We start from the raw sequence: 26,989 nt of genomic DNA, 5'->3' as shown, positions 1-26,989 counted from the left end.
CTCCAGTTTCTCACCCCCTTACTGGACCCCAAAGCCGTGGAGGTGTACAGCCAAATGACAGGGGCGGAGGCAGAGGACTATGAACTGTTCAAACAGGCCCTGCTCTGTGAGTTTGGGCTGACCCCTGAGATGTACTGGAGAAGGTTCCGGAGTCAGCGTAAAACGCCTGAGGTCACCTACCTACAACTGGTCAACCGGATGCAGGGGTATGCCCGCAAGTGGACAGCTGGGGCCCAAGCTAAAGAGGACCTGCTTGACCTAATTGTACTGGAGCAACTGTATGAACAGTGCCCTTCCGACCTGAGGCTGTGGTTGATGGACAAAAAGCTAGAGAACCCCCAGCACGCAGGGCAGCTGGCCGACGAGTTTGTGAACAGTCGGTCAGGGGGTAGCCGGGAGGAGTCCCAAAAGAACAGGCCCCCCCCGATGCAGAGAGAGACTCACCATGGGGCCTCCCAGCGGGGAAATAGGGAGAACCCCCTCCAAAAGGGAACGCCTGGCGTCGGGCCCCTCCGACCCGCTCGAGGGGACCAACGTGACCTGAGCTGCTATCACTGTGGCCAGAGAGGCCACGTACGGACCCAGTGCCCCAGGCTCAGGGACAGACTGAGCAGACCCAACCTACCCAGGGTTAACTGAGGAGGGACTCAGCTGGACGAGGGGCAGACGATCCAGGCAAAGGGGGCTACCAGTTTACCACCTGCTCAGGAGGGAAGAGTGCCCCAGGCCAGCTCTGCCAGAGGGCTGGAGGCTCTGGACTCAGGGTGCTCCGTTTACAGGGTGGGCGCATGGCTGTCCCTCCGGAGAGAGTGCCTTGTTCCCCTGGAGGTGGATGGGAGGAAGGTCAATGGATACTGGGATACGGGCGCGGAGGTGACGCTGGCCCAGCCTAAGGTGGTGGCCCCAGATCCGGTGGTACCCAACACCTACCTGACCCTGACAGGGGTGGGCGGGACCCCATTTAAGGTGCCCGTGGCAAGGGTACACCTGAAATGGTGGGCCAACGAGGGCCCCAAGGATGTGGGGGTACACCACCATTTGCCCACTGAAGTTTTGATGCGGGGAGACCTAGAGGACTGGCCAAGCAAGCCCCAGACCGCCCTGGTTGTGACCCGTAGCCAGAGCCGGCGAGGGGCACTGCACCCTGACCTCGGGGAGGGTATCACACCAGAGGCGCAGGACCCTACCCTGGTGGGGAGGGAGCGCCGAGGGGCATGGCTCAGAGAGGCTGAGGCCTCAGACCTGGCCACTGAGGGGGAACCGGGCCCCATCCCTTCCCCAGCCGCTGAGTTCCAGGCCGAGTTGAGGAAAGATCCCTCCTTGTGCAAGCTCAGGGACCTGGCCGACCTCACTGTGGTACGGACCATGAGGAGAGGCTGCCAGGAGAGGTTCCTGTGGGAGAAGGGGTTCCTGTACCGAGAATGGGCTCCCACAAGGGAAGTAGAGTCCTGTGGGATCAGGAGGCAGCTGGCGGTCCCCCAGAAGTATCGCCGCAAGCTACTGTACCTGGCCCATGACATCCCCCTCTCAGGGCACCAGGGAATCTGGCGCACCCGGCAGAAGTTGCTACAGAACTTTTACTGGCCCGGGGTCTTTACCACGGTCCGGCAGTATTGCCGATCCTGTGACCCCTGTCAGAGGGTGGGGAAGGCCTGGGACAAGGGGAAAGCGGCTTTGAGACCTTTGCCCATCATAGAGGAGCCTTTCCAGAAGGTGGCCATGGACATCGTGGGGCCTCTCAGCAAGACGACCCGGTCGGGGAAGAAATACATTCTGGTGGTGGTAGATTTTGCCACCCGCTACCCTGAGGCAGTGCCCTTAGCTTCCATTGAAGCAGACACCGTGGCGGATGCGCTCCTGACCATTTTCAGTTGAGTGGGGTTCCCCAAGGAAGTCTTGACAGACAAAGGCTCCAACTTCATGTCGGCCCTGCTCCGGTGCTTGTGGGAGAAATGTGGAGTTGTTTCTGAGGCTGTGGATGGCATTGTGTTCTGCACGGCTGAGGTTATGGGGCAAGTGATGCTGCTTTTCCACAATTTCAGCCCGTGCACGTCGGCGGAAGCACTCTATGTAGAAGTCCAGTCTGTTGTTTCAACCTTCAGGAGGAGTCCACCCAGAATCCTTCTTTTTGTAGTGTTGGTAGGAAGGTCTCTGTGGGTTAGTATGCTGTTCAGAGGTGTGTTGGATATATTCCTTGAGTCGGAGACGTCGAAAATAGGATTCTAGGTCACCACAGAACTGTATCATGTTCGTGGGGGTGGATACAATTAACTTAGGCTTGAATAGAGACTGGGAGTGGTTGAGTCATTATACTAAGTAAAACTATTTCCCCTTGTTTATTCCTTTCCCCCCCCCCCGCGCCCTCCCCCCCGCACACTGTTCCTCAGAGGTTCTTGTTAACTCCTGGAAATGTGCTGGAAATGGCCCACCTTGATTATCACTTCAAAAGGTTTTCTCTCCCCGCACCCCACTCTCCTGCTGGTAATAGGTCATCTTAAGTGATCACTCTCCTTACAGTGTGTATTTTTCATGGTCTATGTGTATATAAATCTCCTCACTGTATTTTCCACTTTATGCATCCGATGAAGTGAGCTGTAGCTCACGAAAGCTTATGCTCAAATAAATTGGTTAGTCTCTAAGGTGCCACAAGTCCTCCTTTTCTTTTTGCGAATACAGACTAACATGGCTGCTACTCTGAAACCATTCTTTTCTCTGGCTTTCACAAATGGAGGCTTGTCCTGGTCATATCCATTAAAAGCATAAGAACGTCAATACTGGCTCAGACCAAAGGTCAATATAGCCCAGTATCCTGTCTTCCGACAGTGGCCTGGGCCAAATGCTTCAGAGGGAATGAACAGAACAGTGCAATTATTAAATGATCCCTCCCCTGTCATCCGCTCCCAGCTTCAGAGGCTTAGGAACACTCCAGAGCATGGGGTTGTGTCCCTGACCATCTTGGCTAATAGCCATTTATGAATTTATCCTCTGTGAACTTATCTAATTCTTTTTTGAACGCAGTTATACTTTTGGTCTTCACACAGTCCCATGGCAATGAGTTTCACAGGCCAACTGTGTGTTGTGTGATGAAGTACTTCCTTATGTTTGTTTTAAACCTGCTGCCTATTAATTTCGGTGGGTGACAGGATCCCCGGGGTACAACCTAGAACTGGGGTAGTGCTGTGCCCTCTTTACTTTCCAGCCTGGGCTGTCTCTCACAAGACTTGGCTAGTGATAAGCAGCAAACCTCTCCAGGTGCTGTGATCACTTAGCACAGCAGCATGTGGAGCCCCACAATCAGCTAACTTGTGTGAATGTTCCCTGAGTGAGCCAAATCAGAGAAAGACACCAGCAAATCTCCCAAGCCCCCAGCCTTGCAACCCAGAACGGTACCATCATGCCCTGGTCAGAAGCCTGACCAGTGTATGTTCATTACGCAGTCTGCCCCTCCCTTGATGTGGGGAGGGGACACACACTAGCCTTTGTAAACTGAGCTGAGATTTCCCAAGCACTTCAACCAAAACACACTGTTTTATGTAAAATATAACACAGATTTATTAACTACAGAAAGATTGATTTTAAGTAATTGTAAGTGGTAGGCACAAAAGGTCAGAGATAGTTACTAAAGAAAATAAAAGGTAAGTGCACTGTCTACATTTTAAACCTTATTAGACTAGGCAGTATTTGGATCAAGCAGTTTTCTCACCCCACTAGAGGTTACAGTTCTTAATACACAGGCTTCCCCTTTTAAGCCTGGGACCAGTCTCCTCAGTTTAAGTCTTTGCACTCCCAGTGGTCTTGGTGCTTCCAGAATAGGTGTGGGAGGAGAAAGGCCAAGTCATTTCCCCTCTTTTATAGTTTATTCCAGCTTGCTGGAAAGATCTATGTTTGTGACGTGGGGGTCCGGCCCCTATTGGTCAAGCAGCTCCATTGTCTGTGTTTTCTCTGAGAAATCTTCTGGGACAGTCGCTGGGAGTGTGGATTCCCTTTAAAGGGCCATCAGTGCATCTGGCTGCTCCATTGTTATACCTCAAAGGCTGGTTGTGGGTATTCCCAACCTCACGACGTATTTCAGTAACGCACACAGCAAAACTTCACAACTTCCCATACAGTGATAGCACATACAATGCAACAGCCAACAGTATATTAATGTTCACCAGATCAAGATTTTTAAAATGATACCTCACACGGCATACTTTCTACAAAACATATCCTATATCACCATGGTAAATATGGGGTGACAGTGGTGAATATGGAGGTTCCATGGTGCTGCTTTGAGGTACAGAGTGACACAGTGACCCCTTGTCCTTGTGTTATGAGAAGGGGTAAATAATACTTCCTTATTCACTCTCTGCACATCATTTATGATTTTATAGTCCTCTGTCATATTCTTCCCCACCCCCTTAGTTGCCTCTCTTCTAAGCGGAACAGTCCCACGCTTTTTAATTTCTCCTGACATGGAAGTTGTTTCCTACCCCTAATCATTTAGCTGCCCTTCTCTGCACCTTTTCCAATTCTGATAGATCGTTTTTGCAATGGGGTCACCAGAATTGCATGCAGTATTCTAGGTGTGGGCATAGCATTGATTTTTATGGTGGCATTATGATATTTTCTGTCCTATTTTCTATCGCTTTGCTAACGGTTCTTAACATTCTGTTCGCTTTTTTGGCTGCTGCTGCACATTGAGCAAAATGTTTTCACAGAACTACTCATGACGTCTCTAAGATTTCTTTTTGAGTTGTAACAGCTAATTTAGACCCGATCATATTGCATATATATATTTGGGATTATGTTTTCCAATGTGCATTACTTTGCACTTATCAACATTGTATTTCATCTGCCATTTTGTCATCCAGTCACCCAATTTTGTGAGATCCCTTTGTAACTCTTTGCAGTCTGCTTTGGACCTAACTATCTTGAGTAGTTTTGTATTGTCTGCAAACTTTGAAAACATCATTGTTTACCCCCTTTTCTAGATTATTTATGAATATGTTGAACAACACTGGTTCCATTATGGATCCTTGGGGGACCCCGCTATTTACCACATTCCATTCTGAAAATTGACCATTTATTCCTATCCTTTGTTTTCTGTCTTTTAACCAATTATTGATCCATGAGAGGACCTTCCCTCTTATCCCATGAGTGCTTTCTTTGCTTAAGAGCCTTCAGTGAGGGAACTTGTCACAGGCTTTCTGAAAGTCCTAATATACTATATCCACTGGATCACCCTTGTCCACATCCTGTTGACCCCCTCAAAGAATTCTAGTAAATTGGTGAGGCATGATTTCCCTTTACGAAAGCCATGTTGACTCTTCCCCAATATATTGTGTTTATTTATGTGTCTGATAATTCTGTTCTTCGCTGTAATTTCAACCAATTTGCCTGAGACTGCAGTTAGACTTACTCACCTGTAATTGCCTGACTCGTCTCTGGAGTTTTTTTTAAAAATTGGATTTATGTTAGCTATCCTCAAGTAATCTGGTACTGAAGCTGATTTAAGTGATAGAGTACATACCACAGTTAGTAGTTGTGCAATTTCATATTTGAGTTCCTTCAGAATTCTTGTGTGAATACCATTTGGTCCTGGTGACTTATTACAGTTTAATTTTTCTATTTGTTCCAAAACCACCTCCTATTGACACCTCAATCTGGGACAGTTCCTCAGATTTGCCACCTAAAAAGAATGGCTCAGGTATGGGAATCTCCCTCACATCCTCTGCAGTGAAGACTTCATTTAGCTTCTCTGCAATGGCCTTGTCTTCCTTGAGTGCTCCTTTAGCATCTTGATCGGCCAATGGGGCCACTGATTGTTTGTTAGGCTTCCTGCTTCTGATGTACTTCACAAATTTTTGGCTGTTAGTTTTTGTGTCTTGCTATTTGCTCTTCAAATTCTTTTTTAGCCTGCCTAATTAGACTTTTACGTTTGACCTGCCAGAGTTTATGCTCCTTTCTGTTTTCCGAGGAACAAAGACTGAACTGGGGGGAAGTGCTGGACCCCGGCTAAAGGGATTTTTAGCTTGTGAATGGAACACCTGGGGTTTCCAAGCTGTAAGCAAGTGCAGCTTGCCCCTTAAGAATCTGCAGCCTGCTTATATCATCACCTAGGGTGAGAATCTGCTATTCATATCCAATCTATTTTGTTTATTAAGCTTAGTTTGTGTTTTTTGTTTATTCGCTAGGTAATCTGCTTTGATCTGTTTGCTATCCATTATAACCACTTAAAATCTGTCTTTTGTAGTTAATAAACTTGTTTTTGCATTATCTAAACTAGTGTATGAGAATCATAACTCGGGGCAAAAGGCTGTTGCAGGTTCCTCTCCATGTTGAGGGAGGAGGCGCATTTCATGAGCTTACACTGTACAGTTCCCTGTGCAGCGCAAGATGGTATAATTTTTGGTTTACACTCCAGAGCGGGTGCAGGCCTGAGGAGCTGGCAGGTGCCTTAGCTGGAGCCTTCCCATGCAGGGGCTGGTCAGAGAGCCTGCCTGCATGTAACTGCAGCTGGGTGTGTCCCTACTTGTATGTATGATGGTGGAAGTGCAGGCTGGAGCCTGGAGGGCATGGCAGCTTGTCACAGCAGTACAGCGTGAGAGAGCCCAGACTGGTGGATCGGGGGGCTCAGTGGTACCCCAGTTCCAGATGGCAGCCGTGGGATGGTGGGGGGGACCCATCACAATAGTACAACTCTACTCAGTGCTGGTTAGGCTTCAGCTGGAGTACTGTGTCCAATTTTGGTTACCAGTGTATAGTAAGGATGTGGAGAAACTGGAAAGAATCCAGAGGTGAGTGACAAAGATGATCAAAGGGATGGAATGAAGCCGTACGAGCAAAGGCTGAAGAAACGGGGTATGTGTAGTTTGGAAAAGAGGGGACATGGTAGCGGTCTCCAAATACTTGAAAGGCTGCCCTAAATAAGATGGAGAAAAGTTGTTCTCTCTTACTACAGAGGGCAGGACAAGAGGCAGTGGGTTCAAACTCCAGCATAGCAGATTTAGATTAAATCTCAAGAAAAACTTCCTCTCTGTAAGAAAAGTAGGACAATGGAACAGATGCCTAGTGAGGTTGTGGAACTTCCTTCACTGGAGGTTTTCAGAAGGAGGCTGGAGCTATCTGTCTTGAATGGTTTAGACACAACAAATCTTGCATCTTGGCGGGGCGGGGGAGGGGGTTAGACTAGATGACCCTTGTGCTCCCTTGTAACTCTGAATCCCTGCCCAGACCCTCTTGATTTAAAGCCTGCACTCTATTCTTTTTACTGTCTGGTTTCACTTTGTTTTACATTATTTTTTTCAAATTATTATTTTCACTCCTCTCTATCCATTGGTCAGGGCTTACCTTCCCCCACACCTCTTCCATACCCATTGTGAGCCCAGCCAGCATTGCTGAGTCCTTCTGTTCCTCCCATCACGGGACAACCCCTTCCCTGGCACAAATGTGTGCTTCCTTGACGATGTCATAGGTTGGTAGTCACCTTCCTGAGGACACGGAGGGTCTCGCTCCCTGCTCTCCATCTGCAGCAGCAGACACAATCTCTCTTCCCTGATGGCTTTTTGGATCTCTGAGATGATCTCTCCTGAGTCCATGTGGCCTGAGTCTTATTTTTCATATTATCCTTTTTCAGAGGAATTAAGAGTCTCTTGCTCCTGAATTGTAGCATCTAATTCCCAAGCCATCTCCTCACACTGGGGGATTTTCATACTCCCTTCAATTACACCTAACTCGCTAGATTCCCTAATTCCTCTAAACCTGCTTTCCTGCCATTTGGTGTCCCTGAGATGCCGGATTCAGTGACATCCCTTTCCATCCCACCAGCCCATTGTTTCTGGGCCTCTCGCTCTTGGGGAGAAGCAGTTCCAGGGTGACTTCCCTTGTGGCTGGACATGTCTTCACTTTTGGGCCAGGGTGTTACTCTCTCTGGGTTTCAGGGGACCCTTTGATGATGAACAACTGGCTGTGTGTGTTCCCAGCAAAGATGGGGATAGTTAAACCCTCATAAGCAGCGTGTTCTGCACCTTTGAGCAACTGGGGAGCAGGCCCCAGAATTTTACTGCTTTAAAATGACCTGGAGTTAAAATAATGGAACTTTGTTGTGACAAATGTCCAATGAATTCACCTGATCTCACTTGTTTTCTTTCCCCTGAGCAGGGTTTCCAGTTTCCAAACCTGTTGTGATCTCCCAGCTGGAACTAGGGAAAGAGCCATGGGTCCCAGATCTTCCGGGCTCAGAGGAAAAAGGGATCCTAAGATGTGCTTACACCGGTGAGGAATCACTAAACCAACTCAGGAACTGTCTGAAGTAAACAGCTGGGATTCCCTACAAAGACCTTATGAGCGCTCTGAATTTAGGATTGTCCCCAGATGTCATATCCTCAGGGAAGATATTGCTCATGGTCCCCTGGCAGTAGCTTCCTCCCTGATCTCCCTTCCCCCTGAATGTTTGGTTGGGAGGTGGAGGGAGAATTGATTCACTTCTCTCTCCTATGGAAAAGAGTGTGGGCAAATTCAGTTCCTGATTTTTATATTTTTCAGTCTCTCCCGGTCTTATTTTGGTTTGCTCTCCCCTTTCGCATTCCCATTTCTGAGGTTTCTCTCTCTGTTCCAGCAGGTGATGGGCTGGTGAGGGAGAATGAAGAGCAGAAGCCTCAGCAGGAAGATGCTGAGCAAGTGGAACTATCTGGGGCATTTTTGCAAAAATCCAAAGGGAACGTGCCCAGGAGTTCCGAGCAGGGAAAAACCTGTGAGAGTCAGCACAGGCCAGAAAGGCAGCAGGGCAACCAACCAGGGCAGAAAGTGGGTAAATCCATGAATTGTCAGGAAACTCATGAGGACCTCAAGGAAACCACAGCCAAGCAGAGAATCCCCAGAGGAGAGAGAAACCACATGTGCACGGAGTGTGGGAAAACCTTCAGTAGCCGTGCAAGCCTTATTACTCATCAGCGGATCCACACAGGAGAGCGACCCTATAAATGCTGTGAGTGTGGGAAAAACTTCACTCGTGGCTCAACCCTTATTACACATCAGAGAATCCACACAGGAGAGAGACCTTATGGATGCTGTGAGTGCGGGAAAACCTTCAGTCAGCGGTCACATCTTATTACTCATCAGAGAATCCACACAGAAGACAGGCCCTATGAATGCTGTGAGTGCGCAAAAAACTTCAGTATGATCTCACACCTTATTAGACATCAGAGGATCCACACAGGAGAGAAGCCCTATGAATGCTGTGAGTGCGGGAAAACCTTCAGTTACCGCTCAGGCCTCATTACACATCAGAGAATCCACACAGGAGAGAGGCCCTATGAATGCTGTGAGTGCGGGAAAACCTTCAGTCAGAGCTCACACCTTATTACGCATCGGAGAATCCATACAGAAGACAGGCCCTACGAGTGCTGTCAGTGCGGGAAAACCTTCACTCGACATGCACACCTTATTAGACATCAGCAGATCCACACAGGAGAGAGACCCTATGAATGCTGTGAATGCAGGAAGAACTTCACTCGGAGCTCACATCTTATTACACATCAGAGGATCCACACAGGAGAAAGACCCTATAGATGCTCCGACTGTGGGAAAAGCTTCCATCAGAGTTCAGCTCTTATTTATCATCAGAGAATCCACAAGGGAGATAAAAACCATAAAAACTTTGTCTAGGGCTGACAAAACAATTTGTTTTAATATTTTTGCTGATTCCCACATACTGACCTTTAAGCCTATTTGCACCATTTGTCATCGTGGTCTCTCAGGTCCTCCCAGCTGAAAGGCCTACTTTTGACCTACCTTTTGGTCAACTCCTTTGTCCTATGACAATTGTATAATCATAAGACAGCACTGAATGATGCAGGTTTGAATAGATCAGAGGGAAATGTGTTGGGAGAATCTATTATTCTGATTTTGAATAATAGATGCATGGGGAGGAGGTGACCAGCCCTCTGTGGAGAAAGAAGTGGTTTGGGACTATTTAGAAAAGTTGGACGAGCACAAGTCCATGGGGCCGGATGCATTGCATCCGAGAGTGCAAAAGGAGTTGGCGGATGTGATTGCAGAGCCATTGGCCATTATCTTTGAAAATTCATGGCGATCCGGGGAAGTCCCGGATGACTGGAAAAAGGCTAATGTAGTGCCCATCTTTAAAAAAGGGACGAAGGAGGATCCTGGGAACTACAGGCCAGTCAGCCTCATCTCAGTCCCTGGAAAAATCATGGAGCAGGTCCTCAAGCAGTCAATTCTGAAGCACTTAGAGGAGAGGAAAGTGATCAGGAACAGTCAGCATGGATTCACCAAGGGCAAGTCATGCCTGACTAATCTAATTGCCTTCTATGACAAGATAACTGGTTCTGTGGATGAAGGGAAAGCAGTGGACGTGTTGTTCCTTGACTTTAGCAAAGCTTTTGACACTGTCTCCCACAGTATTCTTGCCAGCAAATTAAAAAAGTATGGGCTGGATGAATGGACTATAAGGTGGATAGAAAGCTGGCTAGATTGTCGGGCTCAACGGGTAGTGATCAATGGCTCCATGTCTAGTTGGCAGCCGGTATCAAGTGGAGGGCCCCAAGGGTCGGTCCTGGGGCCGTTTTTGTTCAATATCTTCATAAATGATCTGGAGGATGGTGTGGATTGCACCCTCAACAAGTTTGCAGATGACACTAAACTGGGAGGAGAGGTAGATACGCTGGAGGGTAGGGTTAGGATACAGAGAGACCTAGACAAATTGGAGGATTGGGCCAAAAGAAATCTGATGAGATTCAACAAGGACAAGTGTAGAGTCCTGCACTTAGGACGGAAGAATGCCATGCACCGCTACAGACTAGGGACCAAATGGCTCGGCAGCAGTTCTGCAGAAAAGGACCTCGGGGTTACAGTGGACGAGAAGCTGGATATGAGTCAACAGTGTGCCCTTATTGCCAAGAAGGCCAATGGCATTTTGGGATTTATAAGTAGGGGCATTGCCAGCAGATCGAGGGACGTGATCATTCCCCTCTATTCAACACTGGTGAGACCTCATCTGGAGTACTGTGTCCGGTTTTGGGCCCCACACTACAAGAAGGATGTGGAAAAATTAGAAAGCGTCCAGCGGAGGGCAACAAAAAGGATTAGGGGACTGGAACACATGCGTTATGAGGAGAGGCTGAGGGAACTGGGGATGTTTAGTCTACGCAAGAGAAGAATGAGGGGGGGGATTTGATAGCTGCTTTCAACTACCTGAAAGGGGGTTCCAAAGAGGATGGCTCTAGACTGTTCTCAGTGGTAGCAGATGACAGAACAAGGAGTAATGGTCTAAAGTTGCAGTGGGGGAGATTTAGGTTGGATATTAGGAAAAACTTTTTCACTAGGAGGGTGGTGAAACACTGGAATGCGTTACCTAGGGAGATGGTGGAATCTCCTTCCTTAGAAGTGTTTAAGGTCAGGCTTGCAAAGCCCTGGCTGGGATGATTTAATTGCGGATCGGTCCTGCTTTGAGTAGGGGGTTGGACTAGATGACCTCCTGAGGTCCCTTCCAAACCTGACATTCTATGATTCTATGAATTATCAAATGCAACCTTCTCTGGATTTTCACTTTATGTGAAATTGAAAGTGTCTTTTACCTCTTACGTGATGTGAGTTTTTCCTCTCTTTCCTGAAGGCCGTTTGGGCATTAGTTTTGTTTGACAGAATGTAGCTCAGATTATTGGGAACTTTGAGACAAATAACCAGCTGCTAAAATACTCATTTCTCACTTTATTTTAGCTTTTCCCCCACCCCTCCATGATGACATGGAGAAAGTTCAAGTGCAGTTCAGTAAAACAGGAGAGACTTCAAGTTATTGGACATGATAGCACGGAAACAGAAGTATTCTTATAATGCTCCAGTATGAAATGGTGAACAGCAGCACACCCCAAATTGTGCAACTAACTGAAGTAGCTGCATATGATCACAGTGTTGTTCAATTGCTTAGGTCAGTATTGTCTCAGATAATACCTGGAGAGAATTCCACAGTAAGTGATTCAGGAGGAGGCAAAATACCCATGTATTTGGTTCCCAAATAGTTGAGACCCAGTACCTACAAGATCTCTTAACTAATCCTATGATTTGGGACATGTTGTCCCTAACTACATAGATGTGGAGGAAACAGAAGTGGTGTTTTTATTGAACTCACTCTTTGTAATGCAAATGTGTATCATATTAACTCAGTGTTGAATGTGACATAGCTGCAGAAAAATACTTACTTTCAAATTGAACCCCCCCCACCACCACCTTTGGTAGATTACAGAGATTCTGATCCAGGCCTGTATCTAGTTCCTAACTTCGATCTGTGCCAACAGATTAAAGAAACAAACTTGGCCATTTGTCACTAACACTGCTAAAATTTGGAGTGGTTTGGTAAAGGATTCTACTCCAGAGAAGTGTAAATTTGCCCTGACCAAGGCCAAGGATTTGGCAAAGAACTCAGGTCAAAATAGCAGGCAACTAGTTGTTGGCGTTCACACCAGAGAAGAAAGCTATGGTGAACTATGGTCCAGGTAAAACATCCTTCACCAGTGTAGTGGCATTGACTACAGCCTCAAGGGATGCCATAGCTCAATTGGGAACAATTCTCCTTTACCATTTGGATCCAAAGTTTCAAGAGGCAAAGAAAGAAGCAGTTGGTGCCTTCAGAGGACATGCCTTCCCATGGATGCCAATCTGGCTGCTTTGTTGGACACTGAAGACTTTTATGCTATTCAAGTGCTGATAACCAATGAGGGAAATCAATGTCTCAGCCTCTAGATCCAGACTGAGTCCGATTACATGAATGCTGACTCCTGATTCTAGGCTTTTGTTTCTTAGTTTTGCTCTTGTGTCTTATGCATTTGCATCCCTTCTCATCCCCCTCCTGCTACTTTGAAAGATTAAAATGTGGGGAAATACAACAAAGGTGCTTGTTCTCATGATACAAACTTCCCCACATAGCACGAGATCCCCTTATGCGAACACTCATGGCAGAAGGCCCAGTGACAAAGAAACTCACAGAAGTGGCAGGCCCCTATGGTGGGGTAAACTACAACTTTACACAAGGGTTCACTTGGTGGAAGTAGGGATTAAAGGAAACCTAATGTGTATGATAAGGGTGTGCAATCTTTGATCCTATTGCTGTTACCAATGGAAATGAAATTAAATATGAAGTTAATTATTGGTTAATGAGTAAAGATTAATTATATGATCATTGAAATTAGACTGGAAAACTGAAAGTTACAGCTTTTCTTTTTGTTAGTAATATAGGAGATTTGATGATTTGACTAAATTGATTACTTGATTCCAGTACAGTATCATTAACTCCAAGTGCAGTGATAGCATCAGTCAGCCACCAGGAGGAGCCAAAGGGCAAGTGAAGGGAGACCAGAATGAAAGAAAAGTCTTGGATTTATTTTTTCCCCTCAATATGTTCTAACAATTTGATTTTTTTTTTCTCATCAAAAAACGCTTCATGTCCAGGGCCATCCCAGAGCAGTGTAAAGCTCTCAGGACAAGCTCGATCTAGATAGCTTATCTAAAGTGACATGGGCTATTACCAGCAGGAGACTGAGTTTGGGGGGGAGGGGGGTGAGAAAACCTGGATTTGTGCTGGAAATGGCCCAACTTGATTATCATACACATTGTAAGGAGAGTGATCACTTTAGATAAGCTATTACCAGCAGGAGAGTAGGGTGGGAGGAGGTATTGTTTCATGGTCCCTGTGTATATAATGTCTTCTGCAGTTTCCACAGTATGCATCCGATGAAGTGAGCTGTAGCTCACGAAAGCTCATGCTCAAATAAATTGGTTAGTCTCTAAGGTGCCACAAGTCCTCCTTTTCTTTTTGCGAATACAGACTAACACGGCTGTTACTCTGAAACAGAATACAGAGTGCACAGTGCTCACTTTATTGTTATTTTCAATTACAAATATTTGCACTCTAAAAACCCAAAGAAATAGCATTTTTCAATTCACCTAAAACAGTTACTCCTCCCTTAATGTCATCCTGGTTAACGTTGTTGATCAATTAGAGAATGTGCTCGTTTAAAGTTGCACAATGCTCCCTTACAACATTGTTTGGCAGCCACCTGCTTTGTCCGCTGCTTGCAGGAAGAGCAGCCCCTTGGAGCTGGTGGGGGCCTGGAACCAGGGTGGGCCAGCAGCCCCCCTGTCAGCTCCTGTAAAGTTCCCGGTGCAGCAGCCACCCAGTAGGCTGCCAATGGCCAGGCAGTTCAGGTGTCCCTCCCCCCACTGCCATGTGCTGCTCCTGCCCTCTGCCTTGGAGCTGCTCCCGGGAGCCTCCTGCTTGCTTGGAGGGGTTTGGGGGGGAAGAGGGGTGCTAGTGTCAGGGTGTCCCCCTCCTCCCCACTGCTCCTTTACCCCATCTCCACACAGCAGTGGGGGGACACAACAGGGCTCAGGATGGAGGGAACTTGCTGGCAGCAACTGCTGTCTCAACTTGCTGATGTACTTAAAGGCAATGCACTTAGAGCGAGGTCAGCATACTTAAAGGGGCAATGCGCATCTCTCCCTCCCTCCCTCCCCTCGCTCACACACCGTGTGTGACTCTCGTTCTCTGCCATGTGGTCCCCCCACCTCCATTTTGCTGCTGTGACAAAACTCTGTCCTTGCCTCCGTGGATCCCGCGTTTCCTGGCGGATTTCACTAGCCTCAGAGGCTCACTGTGACCTTCCCCGTAACCCTTCTCTCTCTAGAGACAAGGGTCACAGTCTACTGAGCCATTTCACTTATCCTGGTACCAGAGATTTGTTTAGCCTGGAGCTAATATATCTATCTCCCACTACTTTTCTATAGCCAGCTGGCCTTGCAATGTCACACTGCATACAGTATTAAATTGTTTGTTTAAAACTTATACGTGTGTGTGTGTGTGTGTACACATACGTGTGAAAAATAGTCTTTTGTCTGGCAAAAAAAATTTCTCTAGAACCTAACCCCCCTCCCATTAATTCTTATGGGGAAATTAGCTTTGCTTAACATCGTTTCACTTAAGTAGCATTTTTCAAGCACATAACTACAACATTAAGTGAGGAGTTACTGTACAAGTACTAATACAATCTCTATCATGAAAGTTGAACTAACAAATGTAGAATTGTTACAAAAAATAACTGCATTCAAAAATAGAACATTGTAAAACTTTAAAGCCTACAAGTCCACTCAGTCCTATTTCTTGTTCAGCCAATCGCTCAGACAAAAGTTTCTTTACATTTGCAGGAGATAATGCTGCCTGCTTCACAACATCACCAGAAAGCGAGAACAGGCATTCACATGGCACTGTTGCAGCCAGCGTCACAAGATATTTACGTGCCAGATGTGCTAAAGATTCATATGTCCCTCCATGCTTTATCCACCATTCCAGACAACATGTGTCCATTCTGATGATAGGTTCTGCTTGGTAACAATCCAAAGCAGTGCAAACTGACACGTTAATTTTCATCATCTGAGTCAGATGACACCAGCAGAAGGTTGATTTTCTTTTTTGATGGTTCAGGTTCCATAGTTTCCGCTTCAGAGTGTTGCTCTTTTAAGACATCTGAAAGCATGCTTCACACCTCGTCCCGCTCAGATTTTGGAAGGCACTTCAGATTCTTAAACCTTGGGTCGAGTGCTGTAGCTATCTTTAAAAATTTCACATTGGCACCTTCTTTGCATTTCGTCGGATCTTCAGTGAGTGTTTTTAAAATGAACAATGGGTGCTGAGACATCATCCAAGACTGCTATAACATGAAACGTATGGCAGAATGCGGGTAAAACAGAGCCAGAGACATGCAATTATCCACCAAGGAGTTCAGTCCCAAATTTAATTAAAGCATTTTTTTGTAACGAGTGCCATCAGCATGGAAGCATATCCTTTGGAATGGTTGCCAAAGCATGAAGGGGCACACGAATGTTTAGCATATCTGGCACGTAAATACTTTGCGATGCTGGCTACCAAAGTCCCATGCATCATTCTCTGATGACATTGTAAATAAGAAGTAGGCAACATTATCGCCTGTAAATGTAAAACTTGTTTGCCTTAGCAATTAGCTGAACAAGAAGTAGGACTGAGTGGACTTGTAGGCCCTACAGTTTTGCATTGTTTTGTTTTTGAGTGCAGTTACCTAACCAAAAAATAAATAAGTCTACATTTATAAGTTGCATTTTCATGATAAAGAGATTGCACTACGGTACTTGTATGTGATGATCTGAAAAATACTATTTCTTTCATGATTTTACAGTGCAAATATTTGTAATAAAAAATATGAAGTGAACACTGTACACTTTGTACTGTGTTGTAATTGAAAGCAATATATTTGAAAAATGTAGAAAAACATCCAAAATATTTAATACATTTCAATTGGTATTCGATTGTTTAACAGTGCAATTAATCACAATTAATTTTTTTGTTAAATCACAAGTTAACTGTGATTAATTGACAGCCCATATGTTTACCTAGTAAAAGAAAACAATACCTTCATTTATTTTGAAATTAAGAATTTCAAGCAAATAAAGTATTAAGCGAATAGAAAATAGTTTGCTCAGTCTGTGACTTTCTAGGACCTCCATGACTTCTGCAGCTTGGGTGGCCCCCAAGCCAACTGCACCTGCCGTTGCTGGGGCAGTCTCGGACAACCATGCCCCTCCCCCCAGCAGCAGCAGGAGTTTGGGTGTAGGAGAGGGCTGAGGTAAGGGAGGGGGTGGGGGCTCCACGGAGTCAGGTAGGGAGCCTGCGCCAGTCCCAGCTCTGGGGGAGAGGGGTGGTGGGCAGCCCCTGGGCTCCACAGCCACCCTCCCCCCTGAGCACCCACAGCACAGTCCCGCTACCCCCCTCCCCCCCCCCGTACCCAAGAGTTAGTCAGAGGTATATAGTACAAGTTATGGACAGGTCACAGGCTGTGAATTTTTTACTGCACATGACCTGTCCATGACTTTTTACTAAAAACAGCCATCACTAAAATGTAGCCTTAGTCATAGTCCAGTGTCTGGGTGACTCAGTCTGGAGCTGGGGACCTCAAGTCTTGTGACTCAAACTTCCCCTGATGAAGTGAGCCCAGCCTCTCCAAGCTCTGCTCACATAGCCCTTAGCATGTGCAGACACACTCAGCAAAGTTACATGAACGCTTTCCCTGGCATTCCTGAACAGATACAGAACCCCCCTCATAGCCCACAAAAGCTTATGCTCCAATAGGTCTGTTAGTCTATAAGGTGCCGCAAGTGCTCTTTGGTTTTTTTAGACTTTTAATGAGTTTACCCTGTTCGGGGGGGTGTGTGTGTGTGTGTGTGTGTGTGTGCACGCGTGCGTGTCCTGAGCAGCATAAGATGTGCATTTCTGAGTCGCAAAGCTGGGGCTGAGGGCTACGAGATGGGTTCTGTATCTGTTCAGGAATGCCAGGGAAAGCGTTCATGTAACTTTACTCAGTGAGGGACTGTCCTTCAGGATAGGTTATAGATCCTTGATGATGCACTAAAGAGGTTTTAGTTGGGGGCTGAAGGTGACAGCTAGTGGCGTTGTTACTTTTTGTTGGGCCTGTCCTGGAGTAGGTGACTGCTGGGTACTCTTCTGGCTCTGTCAATCTGTTTCTTCCCTTCAGCAGGTGGGTATTGTAGTTATAAGAATGCTTGATAGAGATCCTGTAGGTATTTGTCTCTGTCTGAGGGATTAGAGCAAATGCGGTTGTATCATAGAGCTTGGCTGTAGACAATGGATTGTGTGATGTGGTGTCGATGAAAGCTGGAGGCATATAGGTAAGTATAGCCGTCCATAGGTTTCCGGTATAGGGTGGTGTTTATGTGACCATCGCTTATTAGCACTGCAGTGTCCAGGAAGTGGATCTCTTGTGTGGACTGGTCCAGGCGGAGGTTGATGGTGGGATGGAAATTGTTGAAATCATGGTGGAATTTCTCAAGGGCTTCTTTTCCATGGGTCCAGATGATGATGTCATCAATGTAGCGCAAGCAGAGTAGGGGCATTAGGAGACGAGAGCTGAGGAAGCGTTGTTCTAAGTCAGCCATAAAAATGTTGGCATACTGTGGGGCCATGCGGGTACCCATAGCAGTGCCGCTGACTTGAGTCCATCAAAGGGTAACATGCCCCAGCCTTCATTAATCTGAGAAGAAATCCTCAAAGACTTCAGTCAAATCACACTGGTTTAATGAAACCACTAAAACAAGTTTATTAACCAGAGAACAATAGCTGTTAAGTGACAAGTAATAAGTGAACTGGTTACAAAAGTGTTACCAAGCTAAATAGGATTTGAAAGACAAAGGTATCTCTCACCCCCAAACTTTCAACAGTCCATCCAGTTAGGACCAAACCTCCCAGTTCAATGATGGTTCTTTGTCTTTCAAACGATCTTGCTACCGGACTTACCCTCTGGCTATCCAGGAGTCCACCAAATGGCCCCACTTAGATCTTGGCCTGGCACCTTCCTCACAGCTTGGGGTGCAGGTAAAGACATTTCCCCCCCGCCCCCCAACCCCTGCTTATCCAAGCTATGCTCCTTCCTGCCAGCAGTTAAACACCCTCACTGCACTGCCATAAAACTTTGTGTGGCATCTGTGCTAACCCCATTAACATCCATGGGAACCCTAGATTATAAACTGGGGGTGCACCTGACACCCCACCTGAAATCAAGGGGCCATCAGACACCCCATGCCTGAGACCAGGACTCCTGGCATGCTTGGTGTCACACAGCCCTAATGAAAGACAGTCCCTACCCTAGAAAACATGGTCTGCTAGGTGGGGGGAGGAAACTGAGGCACAAAAGGGACACTCCCCTCAAAGCCATGGGATTGGGCACAGCTCTGGCCAACGAGGTGGGTGTAACCCTGTGCCTCCTGGGTCTTGTTGCAGAATGTCAAAGAAGCATATGCCCTTTAAAGCAGGCTCTCTCCTTCACTGTGGCTGCAGGGTCAGCGCTGTTCTCCTCACAGGGATTGTGAAGCTAGACTGGGGCCTCAAGCCCTGGCTCCTGAAGTCAGATTGCTGCATGAGTTTACCTTTCAGTTTCTAGCCTGCAGCAAGCCTGAGCCAATCGTTCAGTGAGGGGGGGAGCTGCCCTGAGCATGAGTGATGCTGCCTAGGTCTGCAGAGAGCCTGAGCTGATCACTTGGCAAGGGGGTGATTTGTCCTGAGCGTACACAATGCTGCCTGAGGTGATCACTCAGCGACACAGGGAGAGCTGTCCCAAGTGTAACTGCCCAGCAAGGCAACATGATTGTCACTGGGGGGAGCTGCAGGCAGGGAGGAATGCAGCAGCTGCAGACACAGCCCTGGCTGTCAGGTAACATACCCAGGACCATCACCTGCCACCAGAACCAGCACTGCTTAGGGGGGCTGCTACAGCACACTGTTTGCTGTACTCCAACCCTCTTACAAGGTGTGTCTGCAGGTGTGCCTGGAGCTTCTTCCTGGGGACACTCATGTAGGCCCCCTCCCACAAACAAGCACCCTTTCACATGGGCAGCAGGCAAGTGCTTAGTGTGCTTTTGGCCTCCAGAAACTCATCCCCTGTAGTTAAAATCCCACTGCAGAGAATTGCATACTGCCCTAAGGGGACTTTATTTGAAAGCGTCATGGGTGGATCACAAGGGTCAGAGGTCATGTCAGTGCCCAGCTCTGACCCAGCTTGTGTGTGTGGAGGAAACCCACTCCATGGCAGCTCAGAAGGGAGGGGTTCCCACAAGCTGACCATGCCCCTCTCCAGAAAGGTGAGGAGGGGTCTCTGCAGCTGAGCTAATCAATATACAACAATCAAACTGCACTGTACAACCCATTTGTCCATAGGCCATGCCTAAATGAGGCAGGTGGGCTGAGATCAGGAGGGCAGAGGCAGCTGCCACAGTGGACCCTTGGGTGCTTGATGCTAGGCTCAGCATGGACAGAGGCCACAGCTCCCCTGCTCCTAGGGTCTGCTGGTTCACAAGGCACCACTGGGCAGACCACCTGTGGATGAAGTGGATAAGATTCACCAGTTCCTCCTCCGTGCCCCCTGGCTGGCCCCACTAGTATCTTCAGGGGTGCAAGTATCTTGGGACAGGCCACCCACAGCTGCCTCCTCAGCTGCCGCCTCATTGTACTGGGTGCTCCAGGCCTTGGGGTCCTTGCTCTGGATCTGATGAAAAGAGATAGGAAGAGGGGATTGAGAGAGCTGGGCTGTGATCTCCCCTGGGGCCTGCATGGACAGCAGCAGCCCTTAGGGAGCATATGTCTACTGCCCCTGTGAAGGACTCCCCTGCCCAGGGACCCTGAAATACCCCCAAACCTCAGTCCCCTTGGTTGCCTGGGGACTGTCCCCCCATTTCCCCAAGACCTGCCCCCTAGGGTTTTAGTCTTCACTTCTCCACAGTCCCCTATTAGTGACCCCTCAACCTCTAGGCACCCAAGCCTTAGTCCCCTTGGGGGCTCAAGCACTGCTCCCCCTAAATCCGAGCCCTCCCCTTCCTTAAGTCCCAGCAGGCAGGTACCTTGGCGACAAAGCGCAGGATCTGCATCTTGGAGGTCTCCCTGGCAGCCCGTGCCCCCCACTGGAACTCAAACTCGGGTGGATCTGTGTGGGGTATGCGGTTGTATTCCAGGTACCTGATGGGGGAAGGGCATAGCAATCAGCAACCATGACCCCTTCCCCAACCCGTCAAATCACCACCCACCTCTACTGTCATTGAGCCCACATCAATCCCTGCTCCTCCCCCCCCTCCACCTCCCAGCCCACTTCCTCCTGAAGAACAGCTATATGACCCCAATAACCTGCTCCCAGCATGGCCAAATAGGTAGAGCAGTAGGCTCAGGACACCTGGGCTCTAGCTGGCCTGTTACTCCTGTGCTCACAGCCCCTTTGGGTGTAGGCTCCACCCCCGACTGCAACTCCATGCCCCTCCCCTTCACAAAGGCCTTGGGGCCCTCCATTCTCCAAAGCCCCTGAGGCCAGTCCTCCTTCCTGTTGCCCAAGAGAAAATGGGTTGCTGGATCTCCCCAGCCCACAGAGAAGGGCAAAGGGCTAGCCCAGCCTGTGTGCGTGTCCGATGCCCTCCGGCACAGGGAACCAGCCTCCCGGCTGACTGCATGAGGGGGCAACAAGATAATCTGCGGCGTGGTATAAACAGCAAGGCTATGGGCTCCGCCATGGCTGCTCTGTGCACGCCGCCCACGTGGGATTTGAACTGCCTGCCCCCAGGCTCGCAGAGAGAGCAGCCATCCAACCTGCTGGGCCACTGTGGCACCCTGGACAAGACCCAAATCCACTAATGTGCAAGGACGATGAGTGACAGAAAGACTCCTGGGTTCTGTGCCTGGCTCTGGGAGGGGAGTGGGGCCTACTGGTTAGAGCAGGGGGCTGAGCACTAGCTCTTCACCTCCCCTATCCCACTAGACCATGTGACATTTTTTATATTATAAATGTGACATGTAACATATTCCCCATTCATTCTTTTTTAATTTATATTAAAATATATATATTTTTTAATATACATTAAAAAAGAATGAATGGGGACTATTTATGTAATTGTGATATTACATATAAAACAGGCCATGTGAGGTATTGGGGAAAGGTTTCGATCATCTGAATGTCACTGATCTAAATATGTATATGATTTTTCTTAACTTCATATGCATTACTGTGTTGTATGAAGAAAAGGAGTCCTTGTGGCACCTTAGAGACTAACCAATTTATTTGAGCATGAGCTTTCGTGAGCTACAGCTCACTTCAAGCTGTAGCTCACGAAAGCTCATGCTCAAATAAATTGGTTAGTCTCTAAGGTGCCACAAGGACTCCTTTTCTTTTTGCGAATACAGACTAAACACGGCTGTTACTCTGAAACCTGTGTTGTATGGTTGTCACTAAAATATGTTGAGGGTTTGGAAGCGACCAGATACTAGCTCTCCAGAGACAATGCCAAGGAAAGCAACCAACGCCCGGGAGGCTGTCAAACAACTATTAACAGCCATTGTCCACCAAGGGAATTACAATTCAATGACTTACTGAGACACACTGCGGTACTGCTTCACCTTGTGAATCAGCAATGCCCAGACATGTCTGGACTTGTGTTCTCCAAGCATACGGACTAAGAGTATAAAACAGAACACCACAGCCACATGCTGGGCCTTTCTCCTGATCCCACCTATGCTGCAAGCAACAAAGACATTCAGAAGACTGAAGACTCCAACATAGGCGGCTGGCTCAGGTTTAAAGGACAAACCTGTATATTAAGGACTGCAATATCCAGTGGGGTGAGAAAAACCTCTTTACCTAGATGTTGCCCAGTCTAACAGAGTTGAGAGTTTAGACCGAGTGTTTATATTATCTTTTGGTAACTAACTGACTTTTTGCCTATCACTTAAAATTTATCTTTTTGTGTTCAATAAACTTCTTTTACTGTTTATCTTTACCAGTGAGTTTGCCTGAAGCGTGTTGTAAATCTGTTCAGGTTTGCAAAAGCTGGTATATATCCACTTTCCATTCATGAAGTGGTGAACCAATTAATAAATTGGTATATTCCTGAGGTACAAGACTTGGGGGGGGGGGGGGGGGATTTGACTCTGGTGCCTTTCTCTGTGAGATCCAGGAGTGGCTCTAGGATCATTCATGCAATCTAGCTGGGTGTGGGGCTCCACATGTGGTTGTGCTGAGTGATCACAGCACCTGGAGGGGGTTGCTGCTTGTCACTAGCAAAACATTGAGACACATAGCCCAGGCTGGAGAGTTAAGGAGGCACAGCAGTCCCACAGTCCCCAGGCTGCACCCCAGCGATCCCATCACAGACCTCACTCCCCTCCCAGAGCCAGGCACAGAACCCAGGAGTCCTGGCTCCCAGCCCACCCTGCTCTAAGCATTAGACCCCACTCCCAACCCCTCCCAGACTAGGAACTGAGGCATCCTGACAAGCCCAAACTTACTTTTGGCGGACAAATTCCTCAGTCACCAACTTCTTGACATCCCCAAAAACCTCGTGTCTCACTCTGGAGGGGTTGTGGATAGGAACGTGTTAAAATGGCATGGCCTCAGGGCACAGGCCCGCGCTGCTCCACCCCCACTCTGCAAGCCCCTTCATTGATTAGCTGGTGCCCAGAGAGGGAGGAGCCTGCAGCTGGCAGGGGACAGCGTGAACCCCTGGTATCCCAGACCCCGCACATACCCAGGGTCAACTCGCAGTCTCCTCAACATCTCCCACACAGCAGCTGAAAGGGCAAAACAAGAATGTCAGTCAGGAGGCAGAGCCTACAGGGAAGGGGCAAGGCCCACAGGGAAGGGGCAAGGCTTACATTCTTTGGCAGCATTGCCCTTCATGAAGAGGAAGCTGAGGATGACAGCGAGGAGGCCCAGCTTTGCTGTGCAATCATCCCTGCAACACACACAAGAGGGGTGTCACTCACCCAGGGAACTCTGCGGAGGACTGGGAACTGGACAAGGAAGTAGAGGGTTTAATGGCAGAACAAAGATCCCTCTCAAACCTTCCAGAGCTGGAAAAAGAACCCTGGCATCCTGGCTCCCAGCCTCCCCCACTCTACCCACTAGAGCCAAGGACAGCCGATAGACCTCCCAGCAGACCTTCAGCCACATGGACACTGCAAGGCAGCCTTCTGGTCACTAGGGGGCAGAGGAACACAATGCCAGGATGGGGGCATGCAGGGATCAGCCATGGCAGTTTTATGTAGGGTGGGGTTTGGTGGGTGGGTGGACCCTAATGACAAGGATTAGCTCTTAAACGGCTTGGAAGCCTCTGACATGCTGCCCCCACCCCAGCCAGCCAGTCCCCTCCCTCTCTTACTGTTTCAAGTTCTCCCCTTCCAAGCGTGGCAGGTTGCTGACCAGGATGTAGATGTGATTCTTGGCATCTATCTCCACCAGCTGCATCCCAAAAACCTGGCGGGGGGGAAGGTGAGGTTAATTTCAGAGGCAGGGGATGGGGAGTGGGGTCTTGTAGTTAGAGCAGGGCACGATGAGTTCTATCCCTGACACTGGGAGGTGAGTGGCAAGAGGAAAGGGCTGCAAGTAGCCAAGATAATATCGACCCAGAACATTAAGGCTATGTCTACACTACGGACATAATGCAGCTGCTCTTTGCCAGCATGTAGCCTGTATCCTCTGTAGCCACTCTATGCTGGTGGGAGTGAAACTTAGGTCGGTCAGGGGTGTGTTTTTTCACACCCCTGACCGACAAAAGTCATAGTGCAGACAAAGCCCAAGGCAAACAACAGCTTTAAAAGATTTGTAAGGATCACTCAGCTGAAAGATAGTCCCTCATGCAACACGGTGCCCCCTAGCACCCAGCACCGACTGGCAGGGGAGAGTGCCCCCTGCCAAGCCCCCGCAGCACAGCACCCCTAGTGCCCAGCACTGATTGGCAAGGGAGAGCAACCTCTGCTGATCCTCCCAGGGGAGAGTGTCCTCAGCCGAGCCCCCCCCGTTCCGCTCCCCACAGCGTGGTGACCTGCTGGAGGTTCCTGCCGGCTCTCTTAATGATCTCAGAATAGACGCTTTTGTAGTCTTTGATGACATTCTTCAGGATATCTACACAGGGGAAGAGAGGGAAACATGTTACAGCTATTCCCATTGCTCCTAGAACCCCCTGCTGGCAAGACAGGGCCCATGCAATGGTAACCCTCTAACCCAGCAGGGCCAGTAGCAGAACCACTGGTCTGGAGTTGTAAATTTTTAATGACTGTTTCAGCTACATTCCCCTCCTCATCAGATACCCCCTCCCGGGGATCCCGCAACCTGCATCATGGGGATCTAATTTGATTCTCTGAAAGTTTCAAACATTACTGGTGACCCATATGAAGGGGACTGTGAAACGAGGACTCCTGGGTTCTGTCCCCACCTCTGTGAGGGGAGTCAGGTCCAGTGGTTAGAGCAGGGACAGCTGGAAGCCAGGACTCCTGGTTTCCATCCCTGGCTCTGGGAAGGGAGTGGGGTCTAATGGGTCAGAGCAGAGGAGGAGGAGGACAGTCAGAACTCCAGGGTCCTATCACTAGCTTTAAGGGGGGGGAGGGGGAGTCACTGTGGCCAAATGGCTGAGTCCTGGCTCTGCTGCCTCAGAGATCTGGATTCAGACTGAGTGGGGAATAGAAGCGGCCTCATGGAGCCCCTCTGGTAATTTGAGGGTGGGGCGCAGACCCTCCACTCCAAAGTCCATGACCATCTAACAGGCCTCTTACCTGCCCGTTTGATGGGGATTTTCTTCTGATCCTTGACCAGCAGGTATTGCACCAATTCGCTCACCTGCAGGTGGAGAACAAGGTGCATTACCCAAAGGGAGGGGGGCTCCCATGGGGAAGGAACAGGCCCCCCACGTAGGGTTGCCAGTTTTGATGTATTCCTGGAGGCTGCATCCTAGGACACAATCTTCCATTCAAAATTAATCTTTAATTCCTGGATAACTGGCAACCCGCCCCGCCGTGTCTCGGAGGCCGCCCCCACCTTCTGATCCACTTGAGCCGGCGAGAGTCTCTCCAAGCTCCGCTGCACCTGGCTGGCGCCCTGGGTCGCCACAGAGTCCTCGTCCGCGGCCGCGTCTTCCCCCTGCGCGGGGCGGGAGGCGCGTCAAAGCAGAAACCGGCCAGGGGAGCGCTGAGGCACCGGGCACGGGCCGTGCCCCACCAGCCCCGGAGTGTCCCCAAGGCCCGCTCCGTACCTGGGCGGGGCCCGGCCCCTTACTGCGCCTCTTCTGCGCCATCGCTGCGGGCGGCTCCTCTCCCTCAGCGGGTCGCTGGCACCCGGCGCGCAGCCTCCGCGGGGCTCAGCGTCCGCAGCCGCCCCCAAGCGCGGCCCCAGGGCCCAGGCCGGGAGAGGGCCCCTCACCCCGACCGCGGCTGTCCCGCTCGCGCCTCCCTCCGCTTCCCGCGCGGCCAGACCACACCACCACCCTCTGCGCATGCGTCACCGCTTCGCGCGCCCTTCCCTTGCCTCGCCTCTCCGCCTCCCGCCAGCCCCGCTTCCTTCAGCGCCTTTCCCCTCCCAGCCCCACCCCCTTTAATGTCATCCCTCACCCAGCCCCGCCCTCTGCCGCTCACTCCTTACGGCCACACCCCTTCTAAAGCCCGGCCCCCTGAAACGCCCCGCCCTGAAGCCCCGCCCACCGGGTTTGAAATGCGGCGCGAAAATGGCCCTTGGTGCCCTGTCACGGGAGGGCGCCCCTCCCCCACACCACAGCGGAGCGTGCCCCAGGCCCTGGCCCCTCACCCCCGCGCTAGAGGCTCACACGTGCCCCCCCATTGCACCCCCGTGGCCACAGCTCCTGAGAGTTTCAGTCAGGGTTTACAGTTTGGTCCAATATTTCTCGGCACCCCCCCAATACACATTGTTCCAGCCCCCCTGAACCTGACCCCGGAGCCGTGGACCTTCAAGGATGCCACAGAGCCCCTCCCCCCCACCCATGCCACCACCCCAGGCCCCACATTGGCTGCAAGAGACCTGTTGCTACCAGGCCCTGTGTGACCTCACCCTGGATTGCTTGGGACCCCAGGCCAGGCCCCATCCGCCCATCCAGGGTCCAATAATGGCTCTCCCATCCCCCACCTTGCCCCCCTGATGGTCCCAGGCTAAAGGGATTTCTAGCCTGGGTGTGGAAACTAGTGGGGAGCCTGTATCAGCAGTCAGGGTGGGAAACTGTTCATTCAAATTCTATCCTTCAGGTATGTTAAGCTTAGTTTGCGGTTTTGTTTATTTGCCAGGGAATCTGCTTTGATCTTTTTGCTATCACTTATAATCACTTAAAATCTATATTTCTGTAGTTAATCAACCTTTTTTTGCTTTATCTAAACCAGTGTGCCTTTAAGCGAAGTGTCTGGGGGAAAATCCAGCTTGGTACCACAGGCTTGTTGCATATTCCTCCACACATTGAGGGAGGGGGGACTATTTATGAGCTTACATTGTACAGATCCCTGTGCAGAGCAAGACGGTATAATTTTGGGTTTATACTCCAGAGGGAGGTGCATGCCCGGGGGGCTGGGAAGTTGGCTAGTCCCTGCTGTTTGCACTCAGGTAGCTCAGTCTGGGTGAGTGGCACCACCTGCTCTCATGTTGGGTGA

General features: G+C 49.2%; 2 protein-coding genes across 2 annotated transcripts in view; one reads left to right on the top strand and one right to left on the bottom strand.

Annotated features, from left to right (window-relative positions):
* Positions 1-9,648, top strand: part of LOC144257827 (uncharacterized) — a 70,309-nt gene extending 60,661 nt beyond the window's left edge. The window contains exon 9 of the mRNA XM_077805997.1: positions 8,919-9,648. Coding sequence (XP_077662123.1) covers positions 8,919-9,648 — 730 coding nt within the window. The remainder of the gene's footprint in view (positions 1-8,918) is intronic.
* An 8,450-nt stretch (positions 9,649-18,098) lies between these two features.
* On the bottom strand, positions 18,099-25,834 carry LOC144258057 (non-structural maintenance of chromosomes element 3 homolog). Its single transcript, XM_077806383.1, has 10 exons — positions 25,594-25,834; positions 25,380-25,481; positions 25,118-25,181; positions 24,391-24,470; positions 23,728-23,822; positions 23,222-23,301; positions 23,095-23,137; positions 22,856-22,918; positions 20,431-20,545; positions 18,099-20,078 (listed from the first exon to the last, which is right to left on the bottom strand). Exons 1-10 carry the CDS (start codon positions 25,633-25,635, stop codon positions 19,932-19,934), a joined length of 831 nt encoding a protein of 276 aa, XP_077662509.1. The 5' UTR covers positions 25,636-25,834; the 3' UTR covers positions 18,099-19,931.
* Positions 25,835-26,989: the final 1,155 nt, after the last annotated feature.

This window comes from Eretmochelys imbricata, chromosome 27 (genome assembly GCF_965152235.1).
Source record: "Eretmochelys imbricata isolate rEreImb1 chromosome 27, rEreImb1.hap1, whole genome shotgun sequence".
Classification (NCBI taxonomy): Eukaryota; Metazoa; Chordata; order Testudines; family Cheloniidae; genus Eretmochelys; species Eretmochelys imbricata.
The sequence above is the reverse complement of the archived record's forward strand: the minus strand, read 5'-3'. Positions and strand labels throughout refer to the sequence as shown.

Coding starts and splice junctions, on each gene's coding strand:
- LOC144258057 (XM_077806383.1), bottom strand. CDS start 25,635: ATGGCGCAGAAGAGGCGCAGTAAGGGGCCGGGCCCCGCCCAG. Junction 25,182..25,379: donor CGGCTCAAGTGGATCAGAAG/GTGGGGGCGGCC, acceptor CTCCACCTGCAG/GTGAGCGAATTGGTGCAATA. Junction 23,823..24,390: donor CCGGCAGGAACCTCCAGCAG/GTCACCACGCTG, acceptor CCCCCCCGCCAG/GTTTTTGGGATGCAGCTGGT.